This window comes from Daldinia caldariorum (assembly GCF_022478825.1).
Source record: "Daldinia caldariorum strain CBS 122874 unplaced genomic scaffold F4812scaffold_4, whole genome shotgun sequence".
Lineage (NCBI taxonomy): Eukaryota > Fungi > Ascomycota > Sordariomycetes > Xylariales > Hypoxylaceae > Daldinia > Daldinia caldariorum.
Window position 1 is genome coordinate 1,853,434 of NW_025953040.1, and position 18,371 is coordinate 1,871,804.

Here is an 18,371-nt window from a genome sequence, read left to right on the forward strand (position 1 = left end):
ACCCCCCCCCCCCCCCCCCCCCCCCCCCCCCCCCCCCCCCCCCCCCCCCCCCCCCCCCCCCCCCCCCCCCCCCCCCCCCCCGGGTAATTGCCGCAGCTGACGATGCAATGAAACTAAAAGGGGTTGCTCTGCTCGCCGGGGTACGAGGTCGCGCGCTCGCTTGCTCGCTTGCTTGCTTACTCCATGAGATTCCACGGGTCGTCAATATTTGGGAGTGGTAGTTCTTCGCGAAGGGCTCTTCTATACGCCTGGTACATACAGCCGGTGCTTGGGGGACGGAGCGGTGTGGATACCCTGACGAGATATTGACGGGAGGATCTATATATTGTTATGCACGTTGATGTTTGGTCATGGACAATCGCCTCCGGGGTCGTGTTTGCCTATATAATCCTCCATTCCCTCTGTCCAGATTTCCCCGAACTAAGTTCTTGCCGCATCATCTCAGGAACTGCGATAGGTATTTTCCTATCCGACTGAGCTTACATCTTGGCCTAGAGAGCAACCGGCCAATACGTTCCGCTTCAGACTTCCTGAATTTCGTGCAGCTCTTGTTATTTCTCCTTATGGAAGTCAGACAGAAATCCGCTTTGCGATATAGCATGTCAACGGATCACGAGTTGAGCTGAGTTGGGTTGAGTTGAGTCGGACAAGGGTACGTAGGCATTGCCAGCCATTAGGTAGCCTGCCTCCCCTATTACTATAGGTTGAATAGATCCGAGTTGGCCATTAAAACAAGGACTTTCCTTCCGAGACCTTTCCAATACAAAAAAAAAGAGAGAAGAAAGAAACCCTCTGTATCACGACCTTTTACGACAACGGCTCTGAGGATGTCGTACGAAGGTACCCGTCAAAAACGGAGCGTCGCGAAGAACATCGGCGCACACTCGTATTTAGTCAAATTTGTCGACGCCATTAGACCTGGCAAGTACAAGTAAGTTGGAAAATTCCCCGGCCAATACAAAAGGAACCTGATTCTCGTCTTCCCTGTTAACACAGGTAACCTATATTCTTTTCGCTGGAGCTGCTGACCTTGTCGGCACATCAAATCGGCGGAGAAAAACTTGTTCCAGATCCAACCGCCTATTTCGTTACGAACGTGTCGCCCGCATTAGTGTACTTCCCGAGCTGCACGCGCGATGTAGTTTTGAATTATATCGCTATCGCAGCTGCTGTGTCTGAGGATTTCGTTCTTCAGATCCAATATCTCGTCGCGTAGGCTGCCTGCGTGTTCCTGTAACATCCGGTTTTGCTGGCTTAGCTCCCTTTCTCTCGTTTGCAATTCTGACATACTCTGCTTGGCTTTCTGCCGGCACTTGTGCGCGGCCACGCGGTTCCGCTCCCGGTTACGCCGGTGCTTGTTTGGCGGCATGGAGTCGTCGGCGAACCCGATGCTGCCGTCTGGAGATGGGGGGGTTGGACCATTTACCGTCCAATTCAGCGAAGATCCGGAGCACGGGGATAACCCCGACATGGATCGAGGCGAAAATGTGTTGGTCTCAGAACTGCGCGAAGAAAACCGTCTACGAATACTCTTTCGCTTCGTTAATACTGGCGTGGAGTCATTAACGACCGTCTCAGTATTGTTTGGCAGGTTCGTGTGCTCAGCAAACGGGCCACCTAAGGTGGGCTGAACAGATTGTCCCGACACTTGGGTGTCTGGATATTGATCGTAAACAAAAACGTCTGCTCCTGCAGTGCTGTCATCAATATTGTACCCAGACTCAAACTGAATTGGTGGTTAGCTAGATGGGATGATGTGATCTGATACGACGGGGGCTAGCACGATGGTTCGTAGAACGGTAAGTAATTGTGTATCATTGTGTATCAGATGAACTGTAGAAGCGTCGGGAAGACTGAGATAAAAACACTAACGTTACCACTGGTATCTAGCTGGTGTGCCAGTTCGTCCCGTACGGTATTGGGACTAGACCTGTAATATTCGTCTGAATTGTTACCTGGACTAGCCCATAACTGAGGATCGGAGACAGATATGCCTTCACCGAAGGGAGATGTGAACATAGTTGAAGTCCAAGAAGTTGGAACTTCGTCTGACCAATCGCCGAATTTCTGCGAAAGTTCGACTGTTGCGTTCATAGTTTTTGGCGGGCGTCTTTACGACGATATGAAGTGTAGTAGTAGTTCTTCCGTTCTTACGATGGAGTTGACCTTGTAGGTATGTGTTAATATGTTGGGGTGTAGATAGGTAAGCAAAAGATACTGAAAATGTTCTGTAGGAGGTACCTAACAAACAGTTCAAAGATGGGGATTGGTTATGAGGTTTTTGTCCGAAAATGTAGAGATGAATCAAGTTGTTGAGCACCTGTATGAGACGAATGTGCGAACTATGCTGACTCTTTTGACCTTTTTGTGGAGGTGAATCATCGACCGGTCGTGTTGATAAGCTTCGACGGAGTAGTTGTATTAGACTTAGGTCCCCGAATACTGGGATGCTGGAACGTCATAGCAACGGGTCACTGATGGTCAAGACGGTTAATAGCGATGGGATTTACTCGGCATTAAATGTGTTTGCACTAGGGGTAATATACACGATCATGATGGGGTTCTAGGAAGCAGGCAAAGGTCGGGATTAAGCTGTCACAATCGTGCTAATACTTGTCATGGACTACCTAGGTATTGTACCTATGTTAGATATTAAGAAGTGCAGTTCTATATTGCCTGGCCGTGGGCCGTGGCAATAATAGCAGTTATGCACGTACCTTCGGACTGGGCTCCGAGCGGGCTATAAGTGGTCAGTCCGATATAACGGGAAGCGAGCTTTGTACACCGCTTGCGTAAAGATGCGATGCTAGATGCTAGATGCTAGACAACAGAACACAGGGAAATGCACAAGAAAAGTGTGGCAAACGAGGCACCTGAAGTGTGGGGGATAGATCCAAAAGGGAAAAGGGGGAAAAGGAAAAGGAAAAAAAGGAAAAAAAATATTCAAGAACAGGTTTCTTTGCACACAATAAAAACGAACGACCTTATGATCACGCCATAAATTATCTTAAAGGCATTTATTAAACACATCCCAAAAGACATCAACATAACATAGTAAGGCAAACGATGTAATAAGCGATGCTGCTCTTAAAATACCCCCGTAAAATGTCTACATCCTAACATATTCGGCTGACTTGAGTCAAAATTCATATCAGCTCCTCTTATTTTAGCACCCAACTTAGAACAATTTAGGACATCTCATCAGCTATCATCCCTGCCGAATAACTTGGCCTTTAGTCTTTACTTTAAACTTTTTTTTTTTTTTTTTTTTTTTTTTTACGTAGTATAACGAAAGTCACTAGTAGCTACCTAGTTAAAGTTAATGCATGGTTGACAATGGTTTAGCTCTACCCAGACTCCTTCATTTAGCTAGCTTACCAGGCCACCTGTCATACATACTGTAAACTTTTCTTTGCCTTTAGTTTTTTTTATCCCCTTTCCCTTTTCCTTCCAACGCCCGTTTAAAGTCACCTTCGCAAATTTTTTTTTCTCGCCTCCCGACCAGGAACGGCAGTTCTACTTGATTGGTTCGGTATCGATTCCAGAGATTACATCTCGTACCGTGTCCGCTGCAAGCAGCATGATACCGGTCACCTGTAGAGGAAAAATAAATAAAGAGATTATTAAAAAAAAATAAAAAGGAAAAAGACGATGTTCGAAGGCAGGGAGCACGGAGAGCCTCCGGCCCAGGCCATAGGCAGGATATCTAATAACACCCCGACCTCTCGACGATCGAAAAAAGCCTCTTGACCATCCAAATCCTCTTGATAGCCCTTCGCGGTATGCATCTCCGACCGATCCTATATTGCAAGACCCGGCCGGTCTGGGTATTTTGACACTTTAACTGGTGAGAAATAAGACAAGGGCAAAAAGGGCTTGCGTTCCCATTGGGCCACTTACATTGCTTACCAAGGCATCATGATTCGCGTTTCGCTAGCTAGGGTAGGCTTCGAACTTGAATTCCAAACATACCTACGGTACCTAGGTAGGTACCTTAGGTTAGGTACTAAGTAGGTACGGGAGAACAACCTGGGGTCTGAATTTGGATCTGGGATCTCGACGTTCAGGGATCTGGGGTCTGGAATTCTAGCTTCGCTCTAGCGTCTCGTTTTTTCATCATGTGCAGCTATGGGGGGCGAAGTTTTTATGATAGAAAAGACCCCGTTGCTTCAAATACACATACCTGCCTATGCCCCAGCCTACCCGGGTAGGTATCGATTCGATTTGATTTATGGACACGGACCGCGCAAGAAAGCAGTCGGATACGGCTTGGCGCTCGTCGATATCCCCTACCCCCTCCCTAAAAAAGACCATTCATTCATTACTCGACGAGAATGATATGAAGCTAACTAACGAGTCGTAGTGCGCAGGAGGGGGGTGGACTTGATTCATCTTCAGACCAACCCGTCGAAGTCAATTCTCGGTAGATGTATGTAAACTCGCGTAGCGCGATCCTGAACTATACCCTCTTTTTTTTTTGTATGTGCGTGTTTACGCACTCGGCCGTGAAAATGGGCCTTGATGATATGCTTGGAGCTTCTGGTAATCCTATTGTGCAAGCTGTTATAATCGAGTCAGCTCTCCTTATCATGTAAACCAACCAGGTTGCAAACGTCAAATTCGAAGTGGTTTATTCTACGTGTCCTATTAATATGGAAACGCGCATATCCTAGCACTGTCTGGCATTGATTGTAACATGGTAACTGCTTAAAGATTGGTTTGCATGCGGCTACGGAGGGGATGGGGGGGTTCTTACCACCGGGAAGTGCATCCTGGGATCCCGAGTATCGGATCCGGATACCTCTGTTGTTGTAGGTAGTCTAGGGTTGTAGATGTCATATACCGGATCGAAAGAATAGGTACCCCTAGGAGTCCGTGGGGTATTTAGATGGCGGAGTCTAGACCAGGAACCAAGCGGAGCAACGGCCTGCAGCTTTCTTAAAGCAGAAACTGGAACATAGACGTGGAGTCAATAAGGTTACGAGCCGGGGTTCACACACGACTCGGGGAAATGATATGATCCCCTTCATACCCCTTATGTCCTTTAATAGTAACATCGAACTACACGATTATACTTTATATGGAAGAAAGAAGACAGGTGGGATCTGCCGCGTTTGCTGATATCGGCGGTCGATCGATCGGGTAGAGTGGGTGGATGTCAATGTAAACGTGGCTGCTGGTAAGATATATAGTACGGATCACCCTATAACAACATGATCTAATAAAAGGGACAGCAACTAATCAAGATTTATTCATTACCTACCTACCTACGTTGCCTTCTTATTAGTCCATTCGGATACGAAGCCACTCTCAAGGGTCTATGCGGCAACCCCCACCCCCCCCCATGTCTGTCTGGTCATGTCAACAGCGGAGTAGTGAAGGGACGTCGAGGAGAAAGAAAAAAAAGAAAAGAACAAACCTAAACCCTAAAACGTAAAACAAGTACTTTGGGTGCTCAGGCAGTCAACCGCGCCGTTTCTGAAGAATCGAACTACATATTCGTTTGGTTGCCTCTTATCATGAGACTCTAGCGATCTAGACGATGAGGCTCTAAGTACCTAAAAGTTTAGTGGTTTAAGTTCAGCCATAACACATATGGTATTACCATCTCACTGCAGACGAAAAGAATCCGGGGAAACCCTCCGGCCAATAGTAATGGGCGGACGCGCAGGATTCTTGTCATACTGGCGACTGGAAAGTCAGCTCACATGACAGTGCCGAGCCCGACTTGCGATCAGTTTCCATTTTGAAGGTGATGTTTTTTTCATCAAAATCGTCCAAACAAAGGGTTCTAGCAAGATTTGGTATTTTTTCTTCTTCATTCGCTAATGCTAGGTAACAAGGTAGGTAGATAAGTTGGGAATTCATTTCCCATAAGAGCCTCCAACGCCACGATATCGTAATATCTTTACCCTATTCCGCTATTCAAGAAATTCACCGGTAGAACACTGGAAGACAAGATGCCACCCGCAGCTGCAGCTGAAATGCCACATTCGTGCCAAACCCGGTTCCAAATTTTGGGAGTAACCGAATGACAACCTCCTTAGGGGTTCATACCCCATGAACCCCTCTCCTACTCCAGCCTCACATCCCGAGACTACTTGAAATAATATCATTAGAGTATTATGTTTGCTAAGGCCCCTGTCCGTAGCGACTGTACCAATGGGACGACACTTGGGACTTGCTTGATTCAAGATACTGAAATGTGACGAGGTCTAGATCTAATCGATAGTCTGCGCCGATTGCCGAGTACGTTAAATAACGTAAAATCGTCTCTGAAGGAATTGAAATAGCAAGCATCGGTACCAGCCATGTGACAGTAATAGGTCGTGATATATATCCGGAATCATCAAAAAATCGCTAGTTATCAAAATATCCTCAGGTCTCGCCGCTAGATGCAATTACATCCGAGTTTCCTCCCTCAAGTGGCTCTTGGAACCTTGCTGATTAAGCATCATGTTCCCCATAAACATTACGCTTTCTCTTCTTTTGCTCCTATTAGAAGACTGGTCGTATGCAGATAACGAGTTTTCGTTGTAGTTAGACTCGTAAGATGTATAGTGCGTTCGGTCATAGCCAGGTTGCCTCGAGTTTGGATCGTAATTTGGTGGTATGACGAGGTTGTTGTTCTCATAGGCTGGGCGAAGGGAAGATTGTGATGCCGGTTGGGCTAGGTAATGCGGTTCATAGGAGGACTGACGAGGTGGAGGCGTTGCCGTCGGGCGGAGGCTGGCCCCCATTACGCCAAGGGGAGGAGTAGGTGTCGACCGTTGCTGTGTCAGTTCGACTAGGCGTCTCTGGGGCGAGTCTGTTGCCGTGGATGGCCGAGCCGGTTGGGTCTCTGTCGTGCCCGAGTCTGTATCAACTGGAGACGGTAGTTCGTACTCCTCTGGATCTATACCGAAAATACCCTCATAATTCTGTAGAAGCAAAGCAAATACCGGGGCCGGAATATTTAATGTCGGTGAGAAAACAATCCCGACGTTACGTACAGTCATCTTATTCGTATCCGAATGGTTGATAATCTTAATCAGGAAGGCAATGAGGTACTTAAGCAGCGTCTCATTCGCTAGCGGAAGTTGCTGCACGAGCTGTGCTAATGAGGCAATCTTCTCTTGCTGATTAGACATCTCAGTGACCTCCACAAATTTCATATGAAGATCTGTGGTGAGGATAGTTGTGGGGAGTTCGCGAAGGTAGAGCTTCAACAAGGAAGCCACAGCGTGGATATCGTAATACGTCTCGTCGGTGAGCAGATTAACATCGCCTTCAGTATTGAAGCGCTCGCGTAGTTGTTTAATCACCACGTTAGAACCACTAAGCCGGAAGATGCCTTCTTCTCGGATCGCGTTTTTGGCATCGAGGTACTGTATGCAACGGTATACGACTGCTGGAAGAGGGACGTTGGTGTCGAAAGGTCTACCGAATCTCACGGCGTCGGCGAGGTGGGCACCAAATGCCTGTCGCATCTGTCCACGCTGCTCGGTTTGGTTTTGTGGGGCATTGCCGGCATTGGAATTGTAAGATGGGTCTTGGTCATCGGTGGAAGATCGAGTTCGAGGACCAAATCCGAAGAAACTACGCTTCCTCTGCTTCTTTTCCTCGTTCGTGGGGCCAGGCGGAGCCAGGCCTGTCTTACCACCCCATGAGGCACCGTCGGGGATTAACTGTGGATCTTTCGGGGCTGAGATGGTGTAAGCTGGACCGTTGACTCTTTCTTGTGATTCTGGTGTGCCAGTTTTCTGGTGTCTGGAGGGAGCACCATCCGGAATATTACCTTGCCTAGCTGAGTCGTAACTCATCCCGATCAGTCCTTCTTGGTTACCGCTATGTTGCCCATGATGTTTTCCATTGTCATGTCCCTTTTTCTTTGTATTCAAATTCGAATTGTTAGAATGGGCATTGTTGCCCCCGGCTTGATTTCGGCCATGGGTAGCAGCCGGTTGTGCATCTTCGTCGTTATCATCTCGATAGTCGATCCAGCGGAGTAAAGCTTCCACCCATTGATCACGTTCGATATCGCTTTCGGCACATAAAACGTGCTTCACATGGCTGCTGGAATCTTTCTTTTTGGGTTCGAGAACGAGGAACGCGTGGCGATATTGGTTGTCTAACTCCTCGCCGTTCGGACCGCTCGCTGGAGAACCATCATTAGTATGTTGAGATTGTTTGCCGATTTGCGCATTCTGAAGCTTAATAGTTCCGAGGTGCGCACCACCTGGCGTCTCATAGTATTTCAGGTGAGGCCCATCGAGGACGAAGAATCGGGCTTTCCATCCACCAAAATTTTTGCCCCTCTTTGTCAAATAGCCATTTTTGAACGGCCTGCCTCCTGGGCCCGTCTTTTGGATTGCACCTTCGTTGTTCGATTCATGGGTTGGTGAAGGCTCGTCTGCGTTAGGTCGAAGGGTGTTGGTAGATAAGTATTTGCAGAGTTCTAAGGCTGTTGGGGTGTCGAGAGGTGTGTTTAAGAGCTCATCGAGATAATGATCTAAAACGGTACGGCGAGCATCGAGCTTAGCGGGCGAATGACCACTGAACAGAGACCTATCTGGAGTCTTGGCCGTGAAAGCTGCGCATTGCTTCATTTTTTGGTCCAGCTTAGCGAGAGACGTAGTGTCTTTCTCAACTCTCCATAGCTCAACACCTTCCGCCCGTAAGAGAATGGCCAAAGTAAAAACGGGATCTTCCTCCAACTGCGTCAATGACATGAGGCTGGCTCTTGAAGGCTTCATACGAGATGACGCCACCTTAACCTCGATAGACGGTAGGGCGTTAGGCGGTAACAGCAAATCGGGATATTCCTCGGTGGCGAATCCTCTGTAAATTTTAGTCCTTTCGATAGGGCTCTCGCGATTCGTACGAGGGCTCGACTGTGAACCGTCGGGCATATATCTAGAGCTGCTAGATTGCTTTGTGGATGCTTGGCTCAAAGCGCTAGAGTTTAGCTGTGTATTATTAGGTAGCGGGATTGGTTGTCTAGGAGCTCGTGGGGACAGAGGCATTGCCATCCCGATGCCGACGCCGCGAGGAGACGCGGGGGTGGAGTGCATCATTGGTCTTGGACTTGCAGGAAGCCCAGGACTTTTTAAGAAAGCGGGAACCACAACCTCTCGAATATCGCTCATGTCGTCGTTGCTCATGAGACTGGCTAGTGATGGGGGCATGTTGCTGGGAGCCAGCGAGTCCTGAGCACCAACTATCCGTGAATTTGCAGGAACACCATGTTGAGAAGGCTCCGAGTCCTGAGCAATAGGAGTGCCTTTTTGACTATCCTTCTTGCTCTTTTTGGACAGGCTTCGAGCCTCGGCCTCCTTCTGTGCGAGAATTTCTCTTTCTCTATCATCTTCCTCCCTTGTCTTCCTCCGGCCGCGTTTTTCAATAATAGGTAGCTCATCTACTTCCAATAACGAATCATAATCGGAATCGGAATCGGAATTGTCCTCGGGAGAGATCGAAACGGGCACTTTCGACTCTTTCTTCAACTGCAACGGGGCAGGTGGAGGTTTCCGTGGTGGTGGAGCAGACGGAGGCGGAAATTGCGAAATACCCTGGTCTACAAGTGGTGTTGCCTCAATGACCGAAACCGCCGGAGGATCGGCTGCTGGACGTTTGGGAGGAGGCACTCGAGGCGGGTCACCGGGAAAGCTTCGGGATGGGGGAAGCGAAAAATTAATCGGGATGTCCTTCATTGCTTCTGAAGATTTCTTGGCTTCTTCGGCAGCACGGTCCTCCTCTTCAAGATCGAAATGGTCTAACGCATGTTCGGATGCCTTTGGCATAGCGTGCGACGGGTCTAAGAGTTCGCCGACTACTGAAGGCATCCCCTGGGGGACTTGGTCAGCCGGAGGCGTTATCGGGTAGGGTGCTATAGAGACGTCGATAGGTGAGTGTTTGACACTATCCGAATCGAGGTTTGAAGGTGATCCAGGCATATCGATTTCCTCTTCCCTCGGCACGTTTACGTTGAGCTGAGGAACGCTAGGTAGACTCGAGTGCACAGAATCAACCTTTAGGTGTTCATCATGGGCAGCCATTACATCCTTCAGCTTTTTTCTGTATTTTTCCTTATCTTTCAGAGCGCGCTCGAGATCCTTGTTGAGGCCTAGGATCATTGCTCTCTGTTTGTCCACAAGCCTCCATAGCTGTGAATTCTGTTGCGATTGTGACTGCTTCTCCTTCAACAAATACTGTATGACGGCCTCGGGACTTCCTGCCGCCCTGACCAAACTAGATATATTCGCAGTGCCAGACTGGCTATCCTGCGAACCCTGGTGTGAATGAGCTTTCGAAGAAATAGCGGATATAGCAGAATCGATAGACGACGTCCTTGGAGGATCTGCAGCCTCGGGCTTAGAGGATGAGGAACTGCCAGCCATATTGGGCAGACTCGTAAGGGCAGAGCCTACGGGCGGCTTTGTGGGTGCGGCTGCGTCGGAAACACCCGGAGTATCATCCGAAGGATAGGAAGAGGGCGAGGCCCTAAAAGCACACGTAGACCTTGTCAGATTATTTGACTTCTATTCGTAATGGTAGCAAGTAAATCCAACCGACGATGGATTAAAAAAATTCTATACAAACCTATGGCTGGAAGGAAAGGGTGGAACTGAAGAATTGTTGGCCGCACGATTGCTCTGTCTTGAAGACTGTCGCAGTGTTTCTCGCGATAGGATCTGGTCGACCGAAGCGCCTGGGAGTGACTCGTGGATAGGCTCGGGGAATTTTGATCGGGACAGGCTTGCGCTGGAAGGCGGAGACAGAGCCGTACTTGTTTGTAAAGGGCTAGGAGCTAGAGTTTTCCGCTGTCTAGTTCAAGTGGGGGTATTCAAGTCAGCACCAACGTCGGGTACGATAGATCACAAGACTAATAGGTCCTTCAGATGTTGGAAGTGAGAAGTCTTCTTCTTTTTTTTTAGTAATAAAGATGGGTAAGCCCAAAAAGAAAAAGAAAAAGAAAAGGCCAAGTCCACCTAGCATTCCATACCATACATCTCCAGAAACAACGCAACGACTAGCCACAAGTAGAGATGGGCGGTGGTCGATGTGTAGAGAAAGGGAAATAAGGAAAAAAAAAAAAGTAAAAAAGGATAGAAAAGGAAAAAAAGAAAGAAGAAAAAAAGAAAACCATCTCACTAACCTTGCGCTGGGAAAGGGTATAGACAACGGCGACGGCGGTAGATTGGCGTCGTTAGAGGGATAATTCACAATGGCTCTGCCTATTGTTGGACTATCCTCCAAAAGATGAGAATCTGATGATGGGCTTTCGCTACACTGAAGCGAAAGATGCGACATGGTCCACGGTCCTCGGTCCACAATAAACAAGAGGAGTAAAGAGAGAGGAGCCGAATTAGTCTGGCTTGTAATGTCGTTGCTCAAAGGGGCTGCCGAAAAAAGCCAATCGGCGTCGCGAACTTCCTGTCGAGGTTCGGACCTTCTCGTTCGAGACGCCTAAACGACCCTGATTGACGCCGCATATAATAACATGACAGGGTTGGAGGGCGAAGAGACTTGAGACAGCTAAGCGCGTGCAGATTACTTGTACGCTGTTGGCTGCTGCAAGGGCTTTACGGGTCTTTTGGGAGGGGGAAAAAGCAGTGCGCTGATGTGTGAGAAATAAAGTGATAAAGTGCAATTTGCAGTCCAGCCTGCACAGATGTTTACATAGTAATTAAGAAGGGCAAATAAAAAATAATAATAAATCAAATAACTACCTAACCTTAGGTACCTCCTACCTGGTAGGGAGTAATAACAAAAGGGTAATAGGGAGGGGGTTTGAGCCCGAAGTCCAGTCAAGCCAGTCAAACCAGTTATGAGAATAGAAACGGTTACATTGTTGTAGAAGAGCCTTGCTTTGCAGCGCAACGCCAGCGCTGAGCAGTGGATGTGTTGACTTACCTACCTCAATGCTGACCTAGGGGTGTTTACAACGTCCAATGACAGCGCATGAAACTTTTTAAGTTAAGCCCCCACAAACCCAAAACGGGTCGATACATGAGCGCTCAAGGGAACCGACAGCACCTGCTACTCTGTAAAGTCGGGTCTAAACGTTTCCACGCACGTGGAGTTAGAGAGGCTAGCATATGTAACTAATAACAGTAGAAAGTAAGTGCTTCGGCACTAAAATAGTAGATGTACTATGCAGGTGGTAGTACAGATATCATCATCTTACCAAATAAGCAGGCACGAGATCAGAAATTGACTCTTATAATAGATTGGATCTATCAATTATTCTTAAACATAAGCACCTAGGTAAGTAGCTATCTCATATACTCAGACATTGAAGAGACAGAACAGTTTTGGTTCCAGATTTCTCAAAAGTATAGTACGCTACTCTTGACATTTAGGCAAGGAGAGAAGATAAAAAAAGATCCATTTCTTCCCGTTAACCCCGGATTGGATTTTTAATTAAACTCTTACGACAAGATCCCTGCTTCGCATCCTGGGAATGACCCAGGACGTCCAATTTCCAATCAAACCCCTTCAATCCACTCGTTTTCGCGAGAGGGAAAAAAAGAAGAAAAAAAAACCTTTGAAAATTTTTGCCAATTTATTTTGTTCGTTTTCATCGGTCCTACCGTTCGCTACCCCAGGTTTTTCAAGGGTGGTTGCAGATACCAAATCAAAGCATCTATCTTTTTTCTTTTTTTCTTTTTTTCTTTTATCCTGACGGATTATCATCAAGGGTCAAAAGCCAGTCCCGCAGCTGGAATATTCGGACAAAGACTACACCTGAGACTACACCTGAATTAAAGAAGGGGCTTAATAAACTTCGATATAGGTACTCTCTTTTATCCATGATAAAACAATAATCACTATTCATCCACAGGTTTGTATCTCAAGCAAGCCAGGACGCGCCCACAGTCGAAAGGGAAGCTTCACATAATTCGAGACCATAAAACTAGCGTAGCACTCGATGTGGGTGTTGATAATGTATCATGCAGGAGGTGGGAAAGAATACGGAAGATTTCTGCAGGAACCACATCGGTATCGCTTGGGTTGAAGCTTGAGTGCCAGTGCCCCTTTATTTGAGGCCCACCACTGCCCACCACTACCCACCACCACCAGCGAGTAGGTAGCAAGAGATTTCACTTTCTCGCGCTTATTGAGGTACCTATGGGAACGACTTTAATAAGTCTAGCCAGGAGTGATCAAACTCCAGAGTGATAAGAGAAAAAAAAAATTATGATCACCTTCTTTTTCATCGTCCGGCCTAGGTATTCGTCTAGTACCTATTTTTGCCTCTACACCATCTCAGCCGCGGCTTAGACCAATCACGTCGGAGAATTGGTAAAAAAAGGCTTTCTTGACGAGTGAGTTGGCGGTGTGATGGAACAAGCATCCAAAGGGGCGTCCAATATCGTCATAATACATCTTGATATAAGTTACATACATGTGGTATCGTCATATATACATAGCGTGATGTGGCGATCTAGGGTTTGGGATCTTTGTGGACTTCTGTGGACTCTGTGGACTCTGTGGACTACCTATGTGGACTATGTGGACTATGTAAGTCTGATGCACGTAACGGTCCATGACCCATCATTATCCCCTCTCCCCATCCGCGAAATCGAAATCTCGCAGGGAGAACCAAGTTTTGGTACCCTATCGGCCAAGCATGTCAGCCGCCACATTTGCTGCTTTCGGCTTCTGGCAGAAATCCTCTCGACTCCCGGACCTGGTTTGTTCTGTTTGACAACTTTCCACCACTTTTGAAGGCTGTACCTCTCAGCCTATGTAAGCTGCAAGCCTCACCAGTGCTCACGGCTTGGAATGTCTTACCTTTCTGTAATATGATTGGCTCCAAGCTCTTGCCGCCGCTAATGCCACGTCGACAGGATGGCTCGTTCAACATTCTTCCCCGGCGTAGTACGGCGAGGAGAAGGCTCCATAGGATCAATATAAATCTCTAACGGTTGCATGACTCTAAAAACGCATAGCCTTACCAATCACGGGTGCCGTGCTCGGTAGATTTTTGTCCTTTTTTTGCCTGGAGGCGTAGTGATACAGAACCAGATATATAAGCCGATCTATGTATTACTATCTGTCTACCTCTCATGTACCTGGTACGGTTTATTCAGACGCAGAGCACACAACGTGAGTACACAACAGTACGCGGTTGGTTTGCGCTGAGACATGTCATGCCCCTAGCCATTCGGCAGCGCGTCTAGCCATTGCATGCGAACGGAAATATTTATATCCATCATCCATAGCTTTCGTCTACCTCAATGGCCTCAATGCTCTACCGGCTAAGGAAGTACCAAGGTTCGGCAAACCAGATCCCCCGCCAGATTACGGTTGACTACCTGACGGCCCTAACCTAATGTACAACACATTAGGTATGAGCAGTGGGGATAAATTCTTAAGGATTTCAAGATCCCTTCAAGTCCTTACGGATAGATAGCCTGTTTTTGATTGCTAAAATGGCTAAGAAATTGGAAGTCGTGCAAGAAAAAAAGATGGGCACGAGACCGTGAGGGTTTCTTCGACATGCCCGGGACGCGCATCATCATTCCATTATGACGCCGGTTCCTCGGTGGGACAGCTCTTTTGGAAACATCTCCGTAGTTCATAATTAGAAAAGTTGGCGTGAAATATCCGATATATACACTGCGATATCCGCTACCCATATTCCGAACCCCAATGATCATCTTTTTCTCCAGCAGTTTTCCCGTGGTTTCGTATCGGTTTCATCAAGAGGGATTGAAGATGGAATTAGTTAATATGGTCAGCAACATCTTCCGAGAACCGCTATCTTGGCCCGTGCTTTTCTATCTAGGATCAGTACCTACCTCATACGCTAGGGGTCGACGATCCCCTGTCTCGACTTGATATGGCAGTACTATGTATGGATACGGATCCGTACATTACCTTAGGTAGGTAGAAGTAGTAATTGACTGCAGGAAGCAGGGAGCAGGGGCTAGGGGCCAGGGATATTCGGTTCCTCGCTTAGCCGCAGTCCCTGATAAACATTATACAATTACCTAGGATGTTGATTAATTGCACATTGACTCAACTACGTTTATATTGCACGCGCTCATTCGATCCGGTAACATAACAAAGATATACGAACTTCTAACCTGGTATCAAAAAACCAACGCTGTCCCTATCATACCCCAAGATAAACCACGCTACGCGGCTATCCAAATATTGAAAACATGCAGTATCATAATACATTTCACGAACGAAAAGCAAATCTAGGTTAGGTAGTGGTCAGACGCTGTTAAATGATGTTTATTGTCTATGAGCTAAGTACTGCGGCTGTATTTATAGACTTAGGAAAAAAAGCTCATTGGATATAATAATACATCCGAAAGAACATGATTCTCGCTCGCGTAAAGTCATCGTACGCTACCATCTATCTATTTTTCCTTTTTATGAATATTTTGTTTTCCTCCCAAGAACCCGAGCGAATGAACAGCCAAGTAGGACAAGACAGGTATTTGGACAAGGCATCTGGTCAGGTATCTGGACAGGTATCTGCTCAAGCATCGTTTCGGATCCTCCCATTGGTACTGTCGGTGTATCCCTTTGCGTGACCATTAGACTGGTTCACTAGGCCCTTAGCAGCCAGTTCTATCAGAGGTCCATATAGAGAACCATCCTTGATTGCATCGTGAACAATAGAAATCCATCCTCCGACGGTCTTCTTAGGTCGTCCGTTCAACTCTTCCCCTTGGATAGTGGGGTGCTCAACAAAGCCCTGGTGGAACGGCACGCCGAGTGTTTGGCGAACATATTGGTACAAAACCTTCGCGCCTTTGCCGAGCAGCTCGGACGTGTGGGGTTTGGTGCGGAAAGCATCGAATGTCTTTTCCCATACAGCATAGATAGCCTTGGTAGCCTCATCTTTCCATTGGACTACATCCGTAATGGAACCCGTGACGTGCTTGACAACAATGGGCACGGCTGAGCTCACAAGGCATTCGCAACGCTCAGGAAGATCTTTCTTGCCCGAAGATGACCAGGAAGGGTATACGTGAGCTGCTAGAGCGCTTTGGAGAATTTCTAGCTCATCGACCTCTAAGCTATCAGAAAAGAATCGGGTAGTGACCGACGCAAGCGTGTCGGTAGCCTTCTGCACAAAGAGGTTATGCAGTGCTCTAAGATCTACGGCCTGGCAGCTGGCATACAGATGAGCGGCGGCCATCAGCGTTAAGATTTCCGTAGCTTGTGCGCTCATACGTGCTGACGCTAATGCCATCGAATTGACAGATTGATTATGCATCTCGGCCGCCTGGACGAACGGGCTCATAGGGCTCGCAAAGTAAGCCAGCTCGGCCATGTATGATGCCATATTAATCTCAACCCCCTTCATAGTAAATGATAAGCTTGGGTTATCCGCGGCAAGGTTAGCCGGGAGACCTCCGCTGAGACTCGGGTCTACCAGCTCGGTCATCTGCGAGAAGAGCATCCTGCCAAACATTTGTAGAGATAACCGTACTTTCTCCATGGCCGATGTCACACACGCTGCCTGGAAGTTAGCGCCATAGTGAACATCACCGTTCGGCACGTCCACCAATGGGTTATCGCAAGTAGAGTTGAGTTCAATGCTGATTTGTCGGTCCGCTAGAAGTAGGTCCTCTACCTGCGGTCCGATCCATTGCGGGGCACTTCGTACGGAATAGCGATCCTGGGCCAGATCCTGGGAATCACGCTTCTTTCCCTGAAGAACGTCTCGCGCGAGAGCCGAGCCGCTCATGAAAAAGTAAAGGTTGCGGGCTACCTCGATTTGGCCCGGGTGAGGTCGCGTCTGGGAAATGAATTCGTTGAAGCTCTCTCTGCTTCCGTTCAATGCCTGCATGATTCATAGGTTAGTTACCAGTGTCATTATCCATAATATGAGTTTACTTGTTGAACTTACCTCTACCGCCATGCCAGTAAGCGCTTGCGTGAGCAATGCCAGACGATGGGCGTCCGTGATAACCATAGCGGCAAGTGCTGCTGACGACGAGGTTCCGTTGACCAAGCCAAGACCCTCTTTCGGGCCAAGCTTCACTGGCTCTAGTCCAGCCTCTTTCAAAGCTTGCGGTGCGGGAACTACTTTACCATTCCGTTCAACAAGGATGTCTGGGTTCCCTTCTATAGTTCCAGCGATATAGGATAACGGCATTAGATCGCCAGAACTCGAAACAGAACCCCGCAATGGTATCATGGGAGTCAGGTTGTGCTTAACCAAAGCCACTATAGACTTGAGGACTGCGAGTGTAACCGCAGAGTGACCTCGAAGGTTACTGTTGCATCTGACGGCGATAGCTCCACGAACCCATGAAGAGGGCATGGAGTGGCCTGGAATAGAACCATCTGTAGACCTTGAGAGAATTCCAGACTGGGTAAGTTGCATTAAAGATGATTGTAATGCCACTACTTGGTCAGTACGGCTGTCCGCACTGCCTCCGAATCCCGTATTAACGCCTGATAATTGGTCAGTAGTCGATACCAAAATGAGATACCCAAAGTCCGCATACCGTAGACATGCCATCCTTTCGAAAGGTAATGGTACAAAACATCCACGCTATCTTGGATGTTCTTGGCGACTTCCGGGTCTTCTGTAATCTCGGGTATGCACCCATGGCTAAAGTCCCGTTAGTAAAAAAGTGATATACAGATATACACCCTAACAGTCCAACAACATACAGAGCTGTAGCTACAACGTCCGAGATATGGAGGTTCTGGCCGTCTAAGACGTAGCTGCCGGCTTTGATACGCTCTTGTAGGTGGTCCCATGCCTCGCAGACCTTGGCGAGATGATTGCTTTGGATCCCCATTGCGAATTAAGGCAAATGATTCTTAATAACGTAATGCCGTAATACCGTAACGTAAATGCCTGGATTGTCAGCGTGAAGATTCCCAGACTGAAGACTGAACTGGGAGGATGTAGAAGAAGCTAGGAGAAATATATATAGATGGAATCTTACAAAAGGGGTAAGGACATGCAACAAAGGTTAAGTAGCACTTTTACGTTAGAAAATGAAGCTAGGTACGGTTACTCTTTGAGATAGCGCCTTCCACTAGGTATCAAATAAACGCGTTTGCCATTCCTTTGATAGCTCTTACTTGCTTTATTATCGTAACTAGCAGGAATGGATTATAGCTGGCATGTGGTTGTATCTATGGAGAAAGCAGTACACAGTAAGCCTTTTCAAGATTTCAACCTCACTGCTCGGGTCAGGTACAGTATAGGTATAAGATTACCTTAAGTACCTTATCTAGGTACTTAGTAAGGTAGGTAGTCTTGGTTCGTTCCCAAGAAAGAACAACCTCGAGCGAATAAGGAATGAGTTAGGTGCCTGTTGGTCGTGGGTGCTTCTTTATTTTAGGTTTAGCCGAGGTTAGAGGTATGCACCTACCTTAATGTAGGTAATGTATGAGGA

At 47.5% G+C, this 18,371-nt stretch overlaps 3 protein-coding genes across 3 annotated transcripts; all 3 read right to left on the minus strand.

Annotated features, from left to right (window-relative positions):
• Positions 1–736: 736 nt before the first annotated feature.
• Positions 737–2,094, minus strand: F4812DRAFT_470139 (uncharacterized protein; the record flags this gene model as incomplete). Its single annotated transcript, XM_047938947.1, has 2 exons — positions 737–1,726; positions 1,873–2,094. 2 exons carry the CDS (start codon positions 2,092–2,094, stop codon positions 1,109–1,111), a joined length of 840 nt encoding a protein of 279 aa, XP_047792490.1. The 3' UTR covers positions 737–1,108.
• Positions 2,095–5,783: 3,689 nt separating this feature from the next.
• F4812DRAFT_421773 (RhoGAP-domain-containing protein) lies at positions 5,784–11,702 on the minus strand. The gene is made up of 4 exons (XM_047933589.1): positions 11,138–11,702; positions 10,582–10,806; positions 7,778–10,482; positions 5,784–7,684 (listed from the first exon to the last, which is right to left on the minus strand). The coding sequence occupies exons 1-4, from the start codon at positions 11,290–11,292 to the stop codon at positions 6,402–6,404; spliced, it is 4,368 nt and encodes a 1,455-aa protein (XP_047792491.1). The 5' UTR covers positions 11,293–11,702; the 3' UTR covers positions 5,784–6,401.
• Positions 11,703–15,214: 3,512 nt separating this feature from the next.
• F4812DRAFT_421782 (phenylalanine ammonia-lyase) lies at positions 15,215–18,009 on the minus strand. Its single transcript, XM_047933590.1, has 4 exons — positions 17,635–18,009; positions 17,466–17,572; positions 16,862–17,412; positions 15,215–16,795 (listed from the first exon to the last, which is right to left on the minus strand). Exons 1-4 carry the CDS (start codon positions 17,763–17,765, stop codon positions 15,482–15,484), a joined length of 2,103 nt encoding a protein of 700 aa, XP_047792492.1. The 5' UTR covers positions 17,766–18,009; the 3' UTR covers positions 15,215–15,481.
• Positions 18,010–18,371: the final 362 nt, after the last annotated feature.

Excerpts from the sequence above, each read along its gene's own strand:
- F4812DRAFT_421782 (XM_047933590.1), bottom strand. The coding sequence starts at position 17,765 with ATGGGGATCCAAAGCAATCATCTCGCCAAGGTCTGCGAGGCATGGGAC. Across the intron at positions 17,573-17,634 it reads GACGTTGTAGCTACAGCTCT|CCATGGGTGCATACCCGAGA; the intron begins GTATGTTGTTGG and ends ACGGGACTTTAG. Across the intron at positions 16,796-16,861 it reads TTACTGGCATGGCGGTAGAG|GCATTGAACGGAAGCAGAGA; the intron begins GTAAGTTCAACA and ends TGAATCATGCAG.
- F4812DRAFT_421773 (XM_047933589.1), bottom strand. The coding sequence starts at position 11,292 with ATGTCGCATCTTTCGCTTCAGTGTAGCGAAAGCCCATCATCAGATTCT. Across the intron at positions 10,807-11,137 it reads ATACCCTTTCCCAGCGCAAG|ACAGCGGAAAACTCTAGCTC; the intron begins GTTAGTGAGATG and ends CACTTGAACTAG. Across the intron at positions 7,685-7,777 it reads TTACGACTCAGCTAGGCAAG|CCCCGAAAGATCCACAGTTA; the intron begins GTAATATTCCGG and ends ACACCATCTCAG.